The 16,199-nt window shown below is 36.5% G+C and overlaps 5 protein-coding genes and 1 non-coding gene across 8 annotated transcripts; 3 read left to right on the forward strand and 3 right to left on the reverse strand.

The window, feature by feature from the left end:
* Nucleotides 1-826: 826 nt before the first annotated feature.
* Nucleotides 827-3,062, forward strand: LOC106351613 (glycolipid transfer protein 2-like). 2 transcript variants are annotated; one of them, XM_013791392.3, is made up of 6 exons: nt 835-1,156; nt 1,291-1,346; nt 1,718-1,848; nt 2,333-2,468; nt 2,600-2,743; nt 2,860-3,062. In XM_013791392.3, the coding sequence occupies exons 1-6, from the start codon at nt 877-879 to the stop codon at nt 2,893-2,895; spliced, it is 783 nt and encodes a 260-aa protein (XP_013646846.2). In that variant the 5' UTR covers nt 835-876; the 3' UTR covers nt 2,896-3,062. The 2 variants fall into 2 exon arrangements, with proteins under 2 accessions (XP_048638520.1, XP_013646846.2); XM_048782563.1 differs by lacking the exon at nt 2,860-3,062 and having other exon boundaries at nt 827-1,156; nt 2,600-2,839.
* Nucleotides 3,063-3,446: 384 nt separating this feature from the next.
* Nucleotides 3,447-5,085, forward strand: LOC125610276 (uncharacterized protein C57A10.07-like). Its single transcript, XM_048782562.1, has 3 exons — nt 3,447-4,330; nt 4,403-4,524; nt 4,609-5,085. The coding sequence occupies exons 1-3, from the start codon at nt 3,739-3,741 to the stop codon at nt 4,942-4,944; spliced, it is 1,050 nt and encodes a 349-aa protein (XP_048638519.1). The 5' UTR covers nt 3,447-3,738; the 3' UTR covers nt 4,945-5,085.
* LOC106347352 (TOM1-like protein 3) lies at nt 5,053-8,035 on the reverse strand. 2 transcript variants are annotated; one of them, XM_013786874.3, is made up of 10 exons: nt 7,734-8,035; nt 7,382-7,539; nt 7,191-7,269; nt 6,996-7,094; nt 6,779-6,892; nt 6,532-6,683; nt 6,361-6,442; nt 6,191-6,276; nt 5,909-6,091; nt 5,053-5,838 (listed from the first exon to the last, which is right to left on the reverse strand). In XM_013786874.3, the coding sequence occupies exons 2-10, from the start codon at nt 7,489-7,491 to the stop codon at nt 5,253-5,255; spliced, it is 1,491 nt and encodes a 496-aa protein (XP_013642328.2). In that variant the 5' UTR covers nt 7,492-7,539; nt 7,734-8,035; the 3' UTR covers nt 5,053-5,252. The 2 variants fall into 2 exon arrangements, with proteins under 2 accessions (XP_013642328.2, XP_013642327.2); XM_013786873.3 differs by having other exon boundaries at nt 7,382-7,545; nt 7,734-8,034.
* A 272-nt stretch (nt 8,036-8,307) lies between these two features.
* Nucleotides 8,308-9,801, reverse strand: LOC106347355. Its single transcript, XM_013786879.3, has 2 exons — nt 8,913-9,801; nt 8,308-8,674 (listed from the first exon to the last, which is right to left on the reverse strand). Exons 1-2 carry the CDS (start codon nt 9,554-9,556, stop codon nt 8,617-8,619), a joined length of 702 nt encoding a protein of 233 aa, XP_013642333.2. The 5' UTR covers nt 9,557-9,801; the 3' UTR covers nt 8,308-8,616.
* Nucleotides 9,802-11,343: 1,542 nt separating this feature from the next.
* LOC106347356 (2-oxoisovalerate dehydrogenase subunit alpha 1, mitochondrial) lies at nt 11,344-14,490 on the forward strand. Its single transcript, XM_013786880.3, has 8 exons — nt 11,344-11,916; nt 12,642-12,779; nt 12,857-13,197; nt 13,266-13,365; nt 13,460-13,571; nt 13,667-13,806; nt 13,896-14,081; nt 14,158-14,490. The coding sequence occupies exons 1-8, from the start codon at nt 11,683-11,685 to the stop codon at nt 14,323-14,325; spliced, it is 1,419 nt and encodes a 472-aa protein (XP_013642334.2). The 5' UTR covers nt 11,344-11,682; the 3' UTR covers nt 14,326-14,490.
* A 685-nt stretch (nt 14,491-15,175) lies between these two features.
* On the reverse strand, nt 15,176-15,247 carry TRNAQ-UUG. Its single transcript has one exon. It is a non-coding gene; the product is annotated as a tRNA-Gln (tRNA).
* Nucleotides 15,248-16,199: the final 952 nt, after the last annotated feature.

Consider the following 16,199-nt stretch of genomic DNA (forward strand, 5'->3'; position numbering starts at 1 on the left):
ATATAATTTTTCATTAATTAATATCTTGAAAATGTAAAAAATGTATATTTTTGAAACAAATTTTTTTTAAAAAAAATAGATCTATAAGGAACAGAGGGAGTATAACATTTGAAGTCTTAGAAAATTTATTTTGTTATGTAGGTATTGAAGATATAACCTCTGAACATAGTCTTCTTGTTTTTGCATCATTTTCTTAAATAATGAATGGCCAGATAAATTTGTAGTTTTGTATATGCACAGTATTTGTTGAAAATTCACAAATCATGTAATAATTCGGTATCATGGGTTACCCTACCCATCTGAACTTAAAGCCATTGAATGGATAGCAAATTACATTACTATATGTGTATATTACATGAGTGCTTGAATCTCCATGTACTCTAATAGATTAGAGCATTTCCGCATTTCCAATGTACATATCTATTTTAGAGGAAATTTAGAAGAATTCTACTTTTTGTTTTCATTAGAATAAATCTAGTTTTATAATCTGAATTTTTTATTTTAGAAAAAGATATATAGATGAAAATAGAAACGGGTTGGAGATGATTTTAAAGCCGCAAACCAAATCAGAGGTCAAAAGTGGATCACCATCATCATGATCTAAGGAATCTAAGTAATTATAGCTGATTAGTGTTTTCATGCCTTGCCGATAAACTAAATTAATATGTATATATATGCATACAAATGAGTTTTATATGGACTTAATGGTCTTTGCTGGTGAAGTTTACTTGTCTCCGCTTCTAACCCAAAACAATAATACTATCATGACGACTAACATATATACAACTATTAGTTAAATGCCTCTAATTCTTATTTTGTAATTCATATATCCCTTTATAATACAAAAGATATAACCAACTTGATAAAGTCAAAGCGATGTTTTGTACTTTGCAGTTTTGTACTACTAACACTATCTCTATATATATATATATGTGTGTGTACGCTCCAGATGTCTTGATTAAAGAGAGAAGAAAAAGAACAGGGAGAGAGATGAAGAGAAAGAGATACGAAATGGAGAAGAAGAAGACAGAGCTTCAAACCACCATAGAAGAGCTATCTCTCATCACAATAACTAAACCTGTAGATGACACTGAAATCACACATATACCCTTGAGGCCTCTTCTCTCCTTCTGCAACTTAATCATCCAAGTTCTTGGTATCCTATTTCATTTTTCGTGGATAATATTCTTAACTAATTGTTCCTTTTTTAAGTTACAAACGAATCTGGATTGTCTCAGCTTTTATATTGAGCACAACTCGATGACTGTCGTGAGCTGTTTGTGTTTGCAGATAAGATAGGACCGACAATGGCTGTTCTAAGACAAGACATCGATCAAAATATTCAGGTAACTGGAGATAATGTAACCATGCATATAAAAGACAAGACGAAACCCTTTATATCATTTTAATTTCTTTACTCTTTATTGATTGAAACTCATCAACATCATGTGTACGTAATTACGTATATATGAATGGTTGGTCTCTTATAATATATCTATGCAAAAAGACTGTTGAACTTTTATTCTGATAAGAACAGGCAATTGTTTCATATAAAGACAGTCCAATAATTAAATTTCAGCCTTGTGGTTCCTTATTTGGTTGCTTTCAAGAGTACTTTAGTCAATTTTGAAATGACTTTCTATAAAATGGATAATTCTTGTTTCCTATCTTTTTTGCATTTCATCATTTCAATTATTTATTCATTTGGGTGGTGTAGAGATTAGAGAAGCTTTGTGAAACAGATCCTTGTGTTTACTCCAATTTGGTTGAGATTCTGAAGAAAGAAAGGAACGAGGGGACATACAAGATGGTTGCTAGTTGCAGTAGAGCCCTTCTTTGGCTCACTAGGTACTCTCGTTGATTAAATATTTTATAATTCATCAACTGTCTTGTTACAAAAAATAAAATAAAAATTCATATCAACTGTTTTGTTACAAAAAAAATAAAAATTCATATCAACTGTTTTGTTTGAAGCTCGTGACAATAATTTTCATGCACAACAGCACTGTAGTCTAACTCATTGTACTTTAGGCAATAATTTACTTGTCCTTCTGGCATATTATCCCTCTTATTACTAGTTACAAGTTTGGACTATGTAGAACGCTAGACAAATACTAAAGAAGTATATGGTCATATAATGTCCTTAAAAAACATGTATCATGTATGTATTTCATATGTTTTTTGTACCCCCAAGTAGTCAGATCAAAATATGGAGAAAACACAGAGATGCGTTTAACAAATTCTTGATTACTGAATGTCAAATCATTCCCAAAATAATATATTCTTCAGTAATTAGACTTATGACTCTGTCTTACTATCTTCGAGCACATAGGACAATGGATTTTTCTGTGGGTTTGTTAAGATTGTTGTCCAAAGAGATGTCGTCAAAAATGGAAGAACTTGTAGAAGAATGCTACATCGCGACTTTAAAACCACACCATGGATGGATCGCGGCTGCTGCTTTCAAAGTATACAACATGATCACTCTCCTTCTAGCTTTATCATAATAGCATCGGTTTTATAATTACATCCCATAAAACATGTTAAGCTTTCTTGAGATTATATGTTTTGATATCGTGTTGAATATGTAATAATGAAGGTGTGCTTGAAGCTAGTGCCTGACAATAACACTTTCATGGACGCTATCGGTGCAAAAGACCAGAGCTATGAGACTCTTAGAGAAGATATTGATACATTAAGCTCATTGTTGACACCTATTCTCAAAGAAATTTCCATTCTTCTGGTAACAATCATCACAGATTTATCTTTATTATATACAACTAAAGTCTTCTTTACGTTTAAGTTCTCTAGGTTGACATATATTGATCTTTGTGCATGATGCTTCATTCTCTCTTTCAGGAACAATTCGGGTTGAACAGATTAAAATCGATGTAAAAGATGGATTCAGAAGTGATCTAATCATTAATTAATGTTTTTTGACATTTTGTTAAAGTGATGATTTATATTTTAACAAAAATGTCTATCTTTGTATGTATATATCAGTTGTTATATACAGTGTGTTAATTTAACAATCCGAACTAAATGATTTCGCCGTTCACCCAGACCACCTCAAGTTTGAGTAATAGAATGGCCGTTCGACGTCAAAAAAAAAAACTAAATGATTTCGCCTTTTTAAAAATTTTAGATTGTACCCAGTACATTAATCTGTAGAATTGATACACGAGTAGAACTTCGTCTGTATACATCAAAATTGTCTTGCGATTTTCGTAGTACTATTCCAAAATAGACATAGGAATATTGTATAATATTCCAAGAATATTTTATTTGTGTCTGAGATGTTTTTTGGTTAAATCAAAGAAGTGATGATAAATTTTATAGTTCGAAAGCATGTCTTAATAAAGTATCATTTTTAAGCCCATTACATTAAAATATTACATGGGCCCAGGTATACAGATCTGGGCTTCAAAGTGTTGAAGATCTCCTCCGTACTCTCTTCCTCGCTCACCTCGACAGAACATGTTTCTGAAGTCGTGTTCAGATCGTTAGCTGTCCTTACAAGTCTTGGATCTTTCCTCAACAAACACCACCAAACTCTCGGTCAACGGATTTGATGCAAAGCTTCAACATTTGGGTTGGATCAAAGTCTACACCTTTCTGGTAATTCTCCCCACTGAAACAAAATTTTGATGATCACACGCATTGATCTCCCTGAATCCGATCTGGGTAAATGCTTAATCTCCCTCATTGGTGTTCTCGATCCCTGGATTTGGTTCTGTCATGAATAAATATCCGTTTGGGTCGAGTAACAATCCTAACAAGGCATCATACTACGCGTACCAAAGAGGTAATAGTGACTTTGATCTAGAGTCAGGTTCCGTCAGAAAATCAAGAAAGCCCAAGACTTTGTTCGCCAAAATGCTCGGAACTCGCCTTCACCACTTGTTCAAACTTCACCCGGTCCTAGTTTTCATCGTCCTTGTCTCCTTTGGGATCACGGTTTTGATCTTTATATCGTCGATATACGAGAGCCAGTTTCGATCTGCGGTTGCTTACAAGAAGAACGATTTGGATAACGATGTGTATCCGTTTGCTAATCTGAAGAACCTCGTTATGGTTGCTGGACATTCTGTTTACACGAGCAGTAACTGCGGTAAGCTTGATAAAGAGGAGTCGTGGTTCTTGGAGTCTTATCAGAAGCATCCGGGGCAAGCTGCGACGTTTTTGAGTCATATAGAGGAAGGCGTTGAAGCTGCAGGTAAAGATGAGGAGGCTTTGCTTCTGTTCAGTGGAGGTGAGACTCGTAAAGAAGCTGGACCTCGCAGTGAAGCTCAGAGTTATTGGGCTGTCGCTGAGTCTAAAGGATGGTTTGGTGAGTCTAATTACTTACTCTTCTCTTTATTACAATTATGTTAATATTCTTTGGCTTTGTGGTAATGGACAGGGAAAGATGATGTGAGGTCAAGGGCATTGACGGAAGAGCATGCAAGAGACAGCTTTGAGAATCTTCTCTTTAGTGTTTGTAGATTCAGAGAGCTCACAGGCTCTTACCCACACAACATAACAGTAAAAGACCTTTTTACTTTTAAATGTCTCACTCTCTATCAGTATTGTGATGTTAATGTATATCCTTCATGCTTGGTGGATCAGGTAGTGAGCTATGATTTTAAGGAGGAGAGATTTGCGCATTTACACCGTTCAGCGATGGGGTTTCCGGAATCAAGATTCAGATACGTGGGAACGCCAGCTTCGCTTGAGTCCAAAGAAGGCGCTCTGAAAGGGGAGGCTATGGTTAGAGCTCAGTTTCAAGAAGATCCATACGGATGCGTTGGTTCGCTTTGGCGTAAGAAGCTGAAGCGTGACCCTTTCCACAGGACTATACCTTACCCTAATGGATGCCCTGAGATTAGAGGATTGTTCAGGTACTGTGGTTCAGCTCCTTTTCCTGGCTCTCTCCCATGGGACTCATCTGGGTCAATCCTATAACTAGACTTTGCTTAGAGGAACAGATACTTGGTCAAGAGCTTTTTTTTTTTTTGTTTACTTTCATTAATGTAAAAGAGAAACTTCACAATCTTTGTATTGAGAGAGAACTTTAAACTGTATTAAAATGCTATTTACCTGGAATATATTACAAGATCTCTATATTTATATAAAAACAAGCTTTTCATCCTCCATGTTCATCAATCAAAGGAAACAAGAACACAAATGAAGAAGAAGTAAAAAGAATGGTAAGAGAGTAATTATTACTAATGCAACAACTGGAGGTTCTGTCTCAAAACGGTTTTGTTGTTCTAATTGTTTGGTTTGGAGGAAGAAGACGATGACTTCCTGTTTTTCGCAAAGTCAACCAAGTCTTTGAAAAGGATATCCTCTGGTTTGTCATCTTTCTTTGGCGGTGTAGCAGCAGCAGTAGCAGAGCCGGTTGGATTCAGAGAAAGATTCCGGGATTGTCCCACGAGATCCTCATAAGAGGAATCAGAGCCACTGCTTGTGCGTTGAGGAACATTATTATGCTGGGAGTATTGTTGCCTCTGGCTGGTTCTAACGGACATTGGTGGTGGAAAAGCCCTGGTTCCTTCAGGATCCCATGGAGCACGAGGCAACTGCTCAGTTTGGTCATAAACTGGTTTGGTGAACAAAGCTTGCTCAGGAGATTTGCTCCGGGGAGCTGGATCGTCGAAAACAGGAGCAGAAGCGTCTCGGTCTGATGAATGGGTACTACTCGGAGGCTTTGAAGTCTCTGAGGCTCCTTGAGGTGTGTAGACATCACCACTGAGGAAGTCCATAGCACCAGATTCAACATGTACTGGCCTCATTGTAGGTGGTGGTGGAGGAAGAACAGGGTTGAAACTCACTCGTGCACTCTCTCTTTTTGACCTGCAGAGTTGAGTTTGATGAAGTTTTGGGATGCAATTGAAATGAGCAAAGGATGGTCATTAGCATTTACCTGTGAGATAGCTGAGAAAAATCATCATCTGACTCATCATCTTCGTCATGGTTGATGCTAACAAGCGGTATAGTAGGAGCTGTTGCAGGAACAGATTTTCCCTTTGCCTTATCATCATGTTGCTGAAGAACACGCTGCAGATTGTCGTTCAATGCCAATCCTTGACACAGAAGTTCCTCATCTCTGCAAAAAAGGAAGGAGACTCTCTCTCTCAACATTAGCGAATTCTATCAAATTTAGTAACGAACAGGAGGGTGAAGGAGAAAGCAAACGAATCCTTACGATGTAGTGTTGACCAGAGTCATTACACGTCTCTGATAAGTACGGCATTGCTCTACCAAATCAACTATAAGCTCTTCCTTTAAACCCTGTCACAACAGAAACAGCAGTGAGTGTTTCAAATCAAATCAAACAACAGAGACACCATGTCTAATCATGTAATAATATCTTACCTCAGGATGGCTTGGATCAAGAGCCCCAAGCATGTCCGTCAAAATATCAACTGATCCCTGAGCACTTTGAATCTCTTCCAAACTAGAAAAAACAAATACACTTAAAAGTCTACAACAAGCTTGAGACACAGAATATAGATGTATTTATCAGAAAAAAAAAGTAGAGAGTACCTGAGTGCAGAAGCATCATCACTTTGCAAAGAGGCCTGAATAGCAGCATCTTCATCAGACGCAGCAGCGTGAGCAATAATAGGCTGAGTCTGAGGTGGAGTAAAGAATGGTACACTGCTCTCGGTTCGAGGTGGGAACTCAATTCCAGCAGACTAAAGTTTCCAAAAGGTAAAACCGGTTTATCAAAACTTTGATACACAATAACAGAGTTTTGTATATACATACATAAAAGGCTCAAGGTACATACCCTGAGTTCATTATAAGCATTGTAATACTGAGGGAATCTTCCACCGCTCCCACCGAAAGCTTCTTGCCATGTATCTAATAAACTAAGTATCTTCTCCCTAACACTCAGGTCCGGCTACATAAGTGAGTTTGGTAAATTTCCAGAGTAAGCGAATTTCATAATAGAAATGAAATATAACAAGCTCAAAGTGAGGTGAGAAATGGTTTAGGGTAAGAACCTTTTTCTTCACTATCTTGACCATATCAGGCAAAATCTCACGTTCCACGATAAGCTGGTACACGCTCTCTCCACAATTCTTACTCAGAGTTTCCAAAGCCTGAATCAAAATCCACCGAGTATTCATGGATAAGAAGATCAGTACAATAAACGGAACCAAAGTGTATCAATGAAAGAGTGTAAAAAGAGGACTTACATAAAGAGCGAGAATCTGAACTTTAGAATTTTTACTTGCTAACCGTTTCTTGAGCACTTTCACTGCTTCTTTTGCTTGACTACAGAAACAAAAATAGCCTCAAGAACTTAGCCTAAACTCAATCAGAGATAAGTAATTTCAAAATGCGTTGTTATGAGAGGAAGAAGAAGACATGAGACGAAGTTACCTACCTAGGATCCATGTTGATAATGTCACAGAGCTCAATGTTGATAGCCCAATCAGGACCAATCAGCATATCATTCGTAGCCCTCTCAGCACAAGCAGCCGCGTTATTCGCCATATAGCAAGATTCGATCTTTCAATAAAAATCCTAAAAGTTTCAAGCTTCCTACAACTACCAAGTATAACAAAACATCATTATATAACTTCTTAATTATAGACTGTAATTCACATCATTGAGATCAAAGACTAATAAATAAATAAAGACAAATAGTAGCTATCACGACGTGTTTGTTTTACAGTCCCAGTAAATCCAATCAAGAGGAAATAAAACAATCAAGAAAGTAGGAATCAAATTCTTACCTGTCTGTGGACTCAATTTAATTGAGAAGGGGATGATAGACCGAGCGAAGATTTGTGCGTCTCACGATCGAGAAAACGAAGACAAGTTTATGAAGAAGAAGAAAAGTAATCTAAACTTGGTATGTGAACACGATCGGGCTTTTGTATCAGCAGGTCAGGTCATCATCATCGTCGTCATTAGCCAGCCGTCCATAAAATCAACTGCGTCTTCTTTGTTCTATTACTTTTCTTGCAAGATGCCAACTTCTATATCACTACTGCTAACGTAACGGTCGGTGACAGAAAAATATAATGAATGTCGATTATTCTTAAGTTTAGGTCGAAAGTAATGATCATTAGTCACTAAAATATCCTCATTTTGTTTGTTTGATTTCATTGTTGACTTTGCGTTTCCAAAGTCACCGAAAACGCGTTTCCAAACTCACCGAAAACGAAGACGCGCGTTTCGACGAGACAGCCACTGGACACACAAAAGAAAATTTTAAAACGCTACTTTTCAGGCAGAGATGATATTATTATTAGTTTTTTAGGCTTTTAATGCATATAAAGGAAGGATAATAATGTTAAAAAACAGGAAGAATAATCAAGTGGTAGACCATACGAGAAAAAGTTAAGCTACATATACTGTACATGAAGGATTCAAAATTCCATAGTTGAGAGAGACTAATCAGATCGCATTAAACTCTAATTACACAAATAAAACCGTATCCAAAACCATAGACAGGCTTACAAAAACAAAGCAAAAATTTAGGAGTGTCATCAGAAAAGTTTTATCTTCTTATAGTCGCACATTCAAAGGTTTTCATTCTCTCTGGTATCATCTCCTCTCTTCTTGGAAGATTTATTTTAGCCAAGAAGGGTCACCAGAGGGAAAACTTGTCTTTTAGTCTCGTGAACGTACACACCAGAGGAAAGACAACAAGCAGCTACTCTTTTTATCCCTGCGTTTAAGATAACATGGTTTATGTTATGATGCTCTATGAATCATTCAGACAACAACAGTCCTATATATTAACATTTAAATTCTTTATAATTTCTTTGGTATAATATAATCTACAGAGTTTCATTATTAATCTGACATGATAAAGAAGTCTTAAAACTAGACAAGAACATTTCAGTTTCCAATTAACACTTGACATGAAGAAGAGAAAATAAAAGATGAAACCTTTTCAAACATACCTTACGATGTTACTGCTGTTGCTATTGCTACTACCGCTCCTCTTTGTGCTCCCACTTCCACTAGACTCAGACAATCTATTCCACCAATCTCTATCCTCTGTTTTCACAGACTCATCCGAGATCGAAGGTCTCGGTGAAACCTGTGAATCTTTAACAGAATCCTTCCCCTTTCTCTTCTTCTTCTTCTTCTTGCTCGTATCTTTCTTAGATCCAAAGCTAAACGGAAACATCATTTTAAGAAGAAACCCACTATTGTTTCCACCACTGTTTCGACTCGGTTCAACTCGCTTGCCACTCTTCGTCTTCCTCACAACCTTACTTGTTCTCTGAGGCAACTCATCGAAGATCTTCCTCATGTCATTCTCTTCACTCCCCCTTGCTTCGACAAGATCCTTCAAGGAAAGCTCGTAACACGACTCGGGCATCTTACTAACCATCTCCATAAGCTCCCGTTGTCCACGAGCAATAGCCTGAGCCTTTGAATCCGGAGAAAGGCTCGAGTAATTTTCGGGACGGTGATGAGTACTCCTCGGTGGACTTGTACTCCACAGAGTGGGAGAACAGACGCCGGAGTCTGAGTGATCATTGGGAATACTTGGGAAACACAAGTGGTGACTGTAGGTTTTAGCTGAAGGATCTAACATAGCGATGTTGCAAGAACGAGAGAGACAAGATCCGTAAGTGAGTTATGTTCGGAAACAACTCGTTGGTAGTTACAAAAAGAGAGAGATATATGTATCTTGCTTGACCCGTTCATGGGAATCTGTAGTGGTATATACTTGAATATATATGAGAAGGGTTTTGATTTTATTTTTAAGTATGATAAAGTTTAGGTCTGAACATCTTTAAAAAGATTGTTGGCTTTAATTTGAATGTCACGTTGTAATTTCAGAGTGGTTAAGTTTAGTAGTATTTAATTTAATAGGAAGAAGGTTGTTGCTGTCAGATGGGGTTTAATATGATTGGCAGATCGTCACGGGATATCAGGAAGGTTAAGGGATTGGGACTCTTGAAAGTTGAAAGTCAAGCCCTTCTAGATTAGATGATGGATCATCCTCCTCAAAAAGTCTAGGATGGCCATATGATAGTTTTTTCTTTTCTTCTTTTGTTTCGTGGACTCAGAGGCCGTAACTTAGACAACGGTCCATCAAGCTAGAAAACGATCTATTTTATTTAAAATAAATTATATTATGATGTGACCGTAATCTAAAATGTGATCATAAGAAAGAAATTTTCGTATAGAAAGAAAGATAAGTAAAGCCCCTTAAAACAAAAACAAACAGGAAGATGTAAGTAAGTAGTATTCAATGAATTTGTAAATTGTAATTGGTTGACAACATAAGAGTACAACAAACAATTCGTGGCATTTGAGATTTGTGCGTTTCGATGAGCGTTGGCCTTTGTATATTTAGTCTTTTAATGTTTGTTAAAAGCATGCTTGATTAAGCGTGTGTAGTATAATACAGAGAAAAAAGCGTAGTTCATTAGTTTATTCCTTACAAATCCAAAACAAATCTCTTAAATAATCACTTACTAATCAGCAGTGAAGAAAGAAGGACGGGGAGATTTACCAACCATGAAGCATGCATGTGAAGTGCTTGTGAAAGTATTCCTTCTCCTGGACTCGGTGAACGCTAAGCAGGTATCGAGCTTTTTACATACTTGGTAGGCCGTTTGGCTACGACCAATCTGATGAATATCATCATCATCATATAGTCCATCCATTTTTTTCTGCATTATAAGGGAAAGCTAAATATCCTTCACCAAACATAGCTATTCTTTTGATTCATTGCGTCTAAACCTATGTTTGTGTAGCTAAGTAGCAATTTGGGTAAATCAAGTAGTATCTACACCGAGAATGTTTTATGATATGTTTCATAACAACAAATAATGAATTTGCTCAGAGGAAGACATTACAGAAAAATCAACAACAATCCGAGATTAGTTAACTCTGTTTAAAAAATTTCTTCATAAAAAGCTCAAGGATATGATATGACACTTACGTTATTCTGTTAGTTCACTCCCTAGGCTACTAGTGATGGGACTAGTCTAGGTTAAGCCATAGATCTGCGTTAGGTTCAAGAAGGCTTTCTTGGGTAGGCTACTTGTTTTTTTTTTAATCATCAGTAAATCTTGATTTGGGATATTCCAAATCGTCATCATCTAAAAATAGATTAAATAATATTTGGTGATTGCTGTGTAACCTAACTAATCTAAAAATGGAAATATTTTCACGTGGTGTCAAGATAAATCTTCTTTTTCTTCACATAGAAAAGGTTTTTGTTCACGGACGTCATGGTAAATTCAAAGAAAAGACAGAAATGACACGCAACCAGGTGACTATACAACTTGGTATAGTTGGATAAAGATCAAAAGCAATTAAAAGATGCATAGTACAGTTTGGTTTGGTGGTTGAAAAAAATCTTGAAATGATTTTCTATGTAGGTAACGCAACTTCTCTCAATATAATTCGTTTAATTTATTTTAATTTTCTTCGATAATATTAATCCACTATAATTAGTGAAGAAACTAATCCCAAAAAGCGAGGATGATGATAATTGTTAGACGTTTTAATACTTGAAAGAAAACAAAAAAAAAATTGGAGATGGATACGAATGACATGTCAAGTCCGACAAGGAACTACATGCACTTGTCGTCCTTCTAATCCATTGCCCACAAACATCGTTAAAGACGCAACTTCTTTCTTGTTTCTTCTTCTTCTTCATTACTCTTCACCATTTTCTTCTTGTACTTTTTCTTTTGCAGACATATGGCTATGTTGTTTGCTAGATCCAGAAACCTCGTTTCTAGCTTGAGACAGAACCTAGGTCTGTCGGCGATTCTCATCAAGCGCAATCACTCTTCTCCTCGCCCTGTTTTTACAAACTATCAGTTATCTTCGAGGGTGTTTTTGGATCCCTCCACGAGTTTCCGTCACGAGTCGACGGCAGTGGAGACACAGCCTGATTTGGTTCAACAGAGTGATCATGAGGATGATGCGCAGGTAATAATACTTTATTGGGTTATAATATTTATACTAGCTTTCACGTGGTTATACATACTTCATTATAAAACATTTGGATCTAGCTCATAAAAAGAAAGAATGAATAACGATCATTTCAATTGTACAAATCCAAGGATTTAATTAGTTCTTCCAAGGAGACGTTAGTTTTTCTTTCTTTCTAAACTAGTAGATATTTTCGGTTTAATGGCATTCAATCCGGTTTAGTTTCCTCATTTCAAAATTGACGATTACTTGATTCATGATTCATACTAAATCCAAAATCAAGGTGAAAATGGTTTTCATTTTGGCATGTTATTATATTAGTAATTTAGTATCAAAGATTTCTACCGTAAGAAAAATCAAAAATATCTTATCTGGTGTCGGTAAGATCCGGTACGAGATCCCATACTTCACAACAACATTTGATTCATAGCCGCACAAGTCATGAGTAAAAAAAAGTGGGGACCACTAGTCATACGTATGAACAATTGAATGGGACCATTCTAGTGCTGTGCGGGTCCCACATGGGGCCGTCTGATTAAGTACGTGTCATTTATGTAATAATCCATTCACAGACTCACAGTGCGGACACTATTTACAACTAGGACCCCTGTTCTTATCAAACCTTTTTACATATGCCCCAGTAGTTTTTATTCTTCACACATTTAAGAGTTGTAAGTATCATATACCGATTACTATCTAAACCGTATTTTGAACTTTACCAGGAATTGGATTTTCCGGGCGGCAAAGTCGGTTACACATCTGAGATGAAATTCATACCGGAATCATCTTCTAGAAGGATTCCATGTTATCGAGTTCTTAACGAGCACGGAAAAATCATCTCCGATAGAGATTTTATTCCGGTACAGTTTTGAAAATGCACATAATCAAAGTTGGTATAGTTTCGGTTTAACGCTGACCGATACATTTTTTGTTGAAGGTGAGCGAGAAACTTGCGGTTAGAATGTACGAACAAATGGCGACGCTTCAGGTGATGGACCACATCTTCTACGAAGCTCAGCGCCAAGGAAGAATCTCCTTCTATCTCACTTCCGTCGGCGAAGAAGCCATCAACATCGCTTCCGCCGCCGCTCTCAGTCCAGAAGACGTCGTGTTACCTCAGTACCGAGAGCCTGGAGTGCTTCTATGGCGCGGCTTCACGTTGGAAGAGTTCGCGAATCAATGCTTTGGGAACAAAGCTGATTACGGCAAAGGCAGACAAATGCCTATCCATTACGGCTCTAACCAACACAACTACTTCACTGTCTCCTCTCCTATCGCGTAAGAAACCAATCTTTAATTCTTGTTTTGAATGGAGCATTTTGCTGACTCTGTTTTTATTTGTTCAGTACACAGCTTCCTCAAGCTGCTGGAGTAGGCTATGCTCTGAAGATGGAGAAGAAGAACGCGTGTGCAGTAACATTCATTGGAGACGGAGGCACAAGCGAGGTTTCTTTAATATAATTCTCATTTCTTGCGTAAGGGGCAACCTTTCAAGAATTGAAAATTTATATATTTTTTGGGTTTGGATTAAAATGTATAGGGAGATTTCCACGCCGGGTTGAATTTTGCGGCGGTGATGGAAGCTCCGGTTGTGTTTATATGTCGGAACAACGGTTGGGCTATCAGCACTCATATCTCAGAACAGTTCAGAAGTATGAAACTAAACGAACTTCCTCTGTTTTTCTTTTTCAGACTAAACAAATCCTCTGCTTTTTTTTTTGAGTGAGCTTGTGTGGTTTGATTACAGGTGATGGAATTGTTGTGAAAGGTCAAGCTTACGGTATCCGAAGCATCCGAGTGGACGGTAACGATGCACTCGCGGTTTACAGCGCGGTACGCTCGGCAAGAGAGATGGCTGTAACAGAACAAAGACCTGTTCTCATCGAGGTAACTAGAGAATTATCACAAAGTGTACAACTTTTTCAATAGTAACGTGTTGGTGAAGTTTGTTTTTTTGCTGTTCTTTTTGCTTACAGGCGATGACATATAGAGTAGGACACCACTCTACATCAGATGATTCAACCAAGTACAGGGAAGCCGATGAAATCCAGTACTGGAAAATGTCGAGAAACCCAGTGAATAGGTTCAAGAAATGGGTGGAGGATAATGGATGGTGGAGCGAGGAAGATGAATCTAAGCTAAGATCTAGCACAAGAAAGCAGGTAGAGATTCCTGAAACACACACTACATTCTTGATGTTAGGATTGAAGTTATTTAGCCGTTTTTGTGTGTTTGTAGCTGCTACAAGCGATTCAGGCGGCGGAGAAATGGGAGAAACAACCATTGACAGAGTTGTTTAACGATGTGTATGATGTTAAGACGAAGAATCTTGAGGAGCAAGAAGTTGGTTTAAAGGCATTAGTAGAGAAACAACCTCAAGATTATCCTACTGGTTTCCATATCTGAGTCTAGAGGAACTGTGAAGTTGAAGATCTCATTCTCATGTATGATGTATCATGTACATATTGACTTCTCATCGCAGGCTATTTATATCGTTAAAACTCAAAATTACGAGCCTTGAGAAATGTATTTTCGTCATTTAATAAGATTTCATGGTTTGTCCTATGTTCATATTTGACTTTTGACTCTTATCCAAATTTCAGAATCTTCTCTTAACATCTTGTTTTATATTTGGTTCATCAGGCAGGATCTTCTCTTAACATCTTGTACTATTGTCTCTATCCAAATTTCAGAAACTTCTCTTAGCATCTCATTTTTGTTTTAATGAACCTATACTGCCGAATAATAATCTATCTTCCAATACATTCTACCCCGTAGCTCATTCACACACGGGTTAATATGCAAAATAGACCATTTTAGTATTGCGTTGTTGATGGCTATGAATGTAAATCGGAGAACAACCGGTTGCCCTATGTACGCTAAGCAGCGGCTTTCATTTGGATAATCTTGTTCATGTGTGTGTCTTTATCGACAATATTTAAGATTTTGGCTGCTGATGTGCATCATCAACACTTTATTCGGCCTCTGAATCTTCTTTCACATTCCTTAGTAATATATATCTTTTAGGATCCTGAAGAGAAATGTAAAACATCAACCCTTCCCAAATTCTGGCAAAACGCGTAGCTGCGCATATGAAACATATTTTTAATTTCATTTGACCATAGTAATAAGACCCATAACACCAATCCTTAGACCAAACAAGACGGCACAACCATCGCTACACAACGAAATCCCAAAATCTTAGCTCACTGCCTTAATTAGGTGTTCACTATGTGAGCTAGACAATAAAAAATAGAGGTCCTACCGGGAGTCGAACCCAGGTCGCTGGATTCAAAGTCCAGAGTGCTAACCACTACACCATAGAACCTGTTGGTATAAAACTCATACTTTTCTTTAGATAGCCCATTTGAGAATACTAAGACACTACTCCAATTTGGGTCCGGTTGATTCAGATTTTTGAATTCTTTGGTACTATAATAAGTCTCATTCGATATTTTTACTAATTTTGGATTAGTTTTGATTCTTTCCAATTGGATTTGGATCGAGTTATAACCAATATGTGATATAACTTAAAAACATGAAAAAATAATGAAAGCGATAAAAATACTCACAACTAGAAATAATTCAAAAATCTAATTATTAACTAGTTAAACTACCTAAGCTTTAAAAAAATTGAATAGAAAACTATACTACAAAATCTCTAAAATACTCTAAAATATCTAAATTATCTTGACATATGTAAGAGATTAATAAATTGAACTAATTTTAGATACATTAGATCCTACTTCAGATTTTAATTTGAGTTATTCTTGAATCCAAAAGAACCTAGTTTTTAGACCCGTTATGATATTTTTAACTGTTAAGATCGAATTTTAATTTTTTGGTTTGATTTCGGTTCAAATTTTGGATTTAGCTAAAATGCCAAGGCCTGCTTATTAGTGAACTACCTGAGATAAATTGAAATGGAACCTTTTTATTTAATTACTTTAATTGTTTGTAGAAAAGTTTATTAATTTGAACATCCATTTGAAGCTACTTTGCTCTGTTTTTCTTTTAATTAATACTCCCTCTGTTTTTTAATATAAGTCGTTTTAGAAAAAAAATTATGTTCCAAATTATATGACGTTTTCGGTTTTTTATGTAAAATTTATTAACAGTTAATGTTATATGAACAATGATAATATATATTCTATTTTATTATTGGTTGATTTGTGGTTAGGTAAATAATTAATGATGTTTTTGTTTAGAAAATGTAAAAAATTAATAATTTTTTTTAATTTGTATGCACAATTCTAAAGCGACTTATATTAAAAAATAGA

This window comes from Brassica napus, chromosome A6, assembly GCF_020379485.1.
Source record: "Brassica napus cultivar Da-Ae chromosome A6, Da-Ae, whole genome shotgun sequence".
Classification (NCBI taxonomy): domain Eukaryota; kingdom Viridiplantae; phylum Streptophyta; class Magnoliopsida; order Brassicales; family Brassicaceae; genus Brassica; species Brassica napus.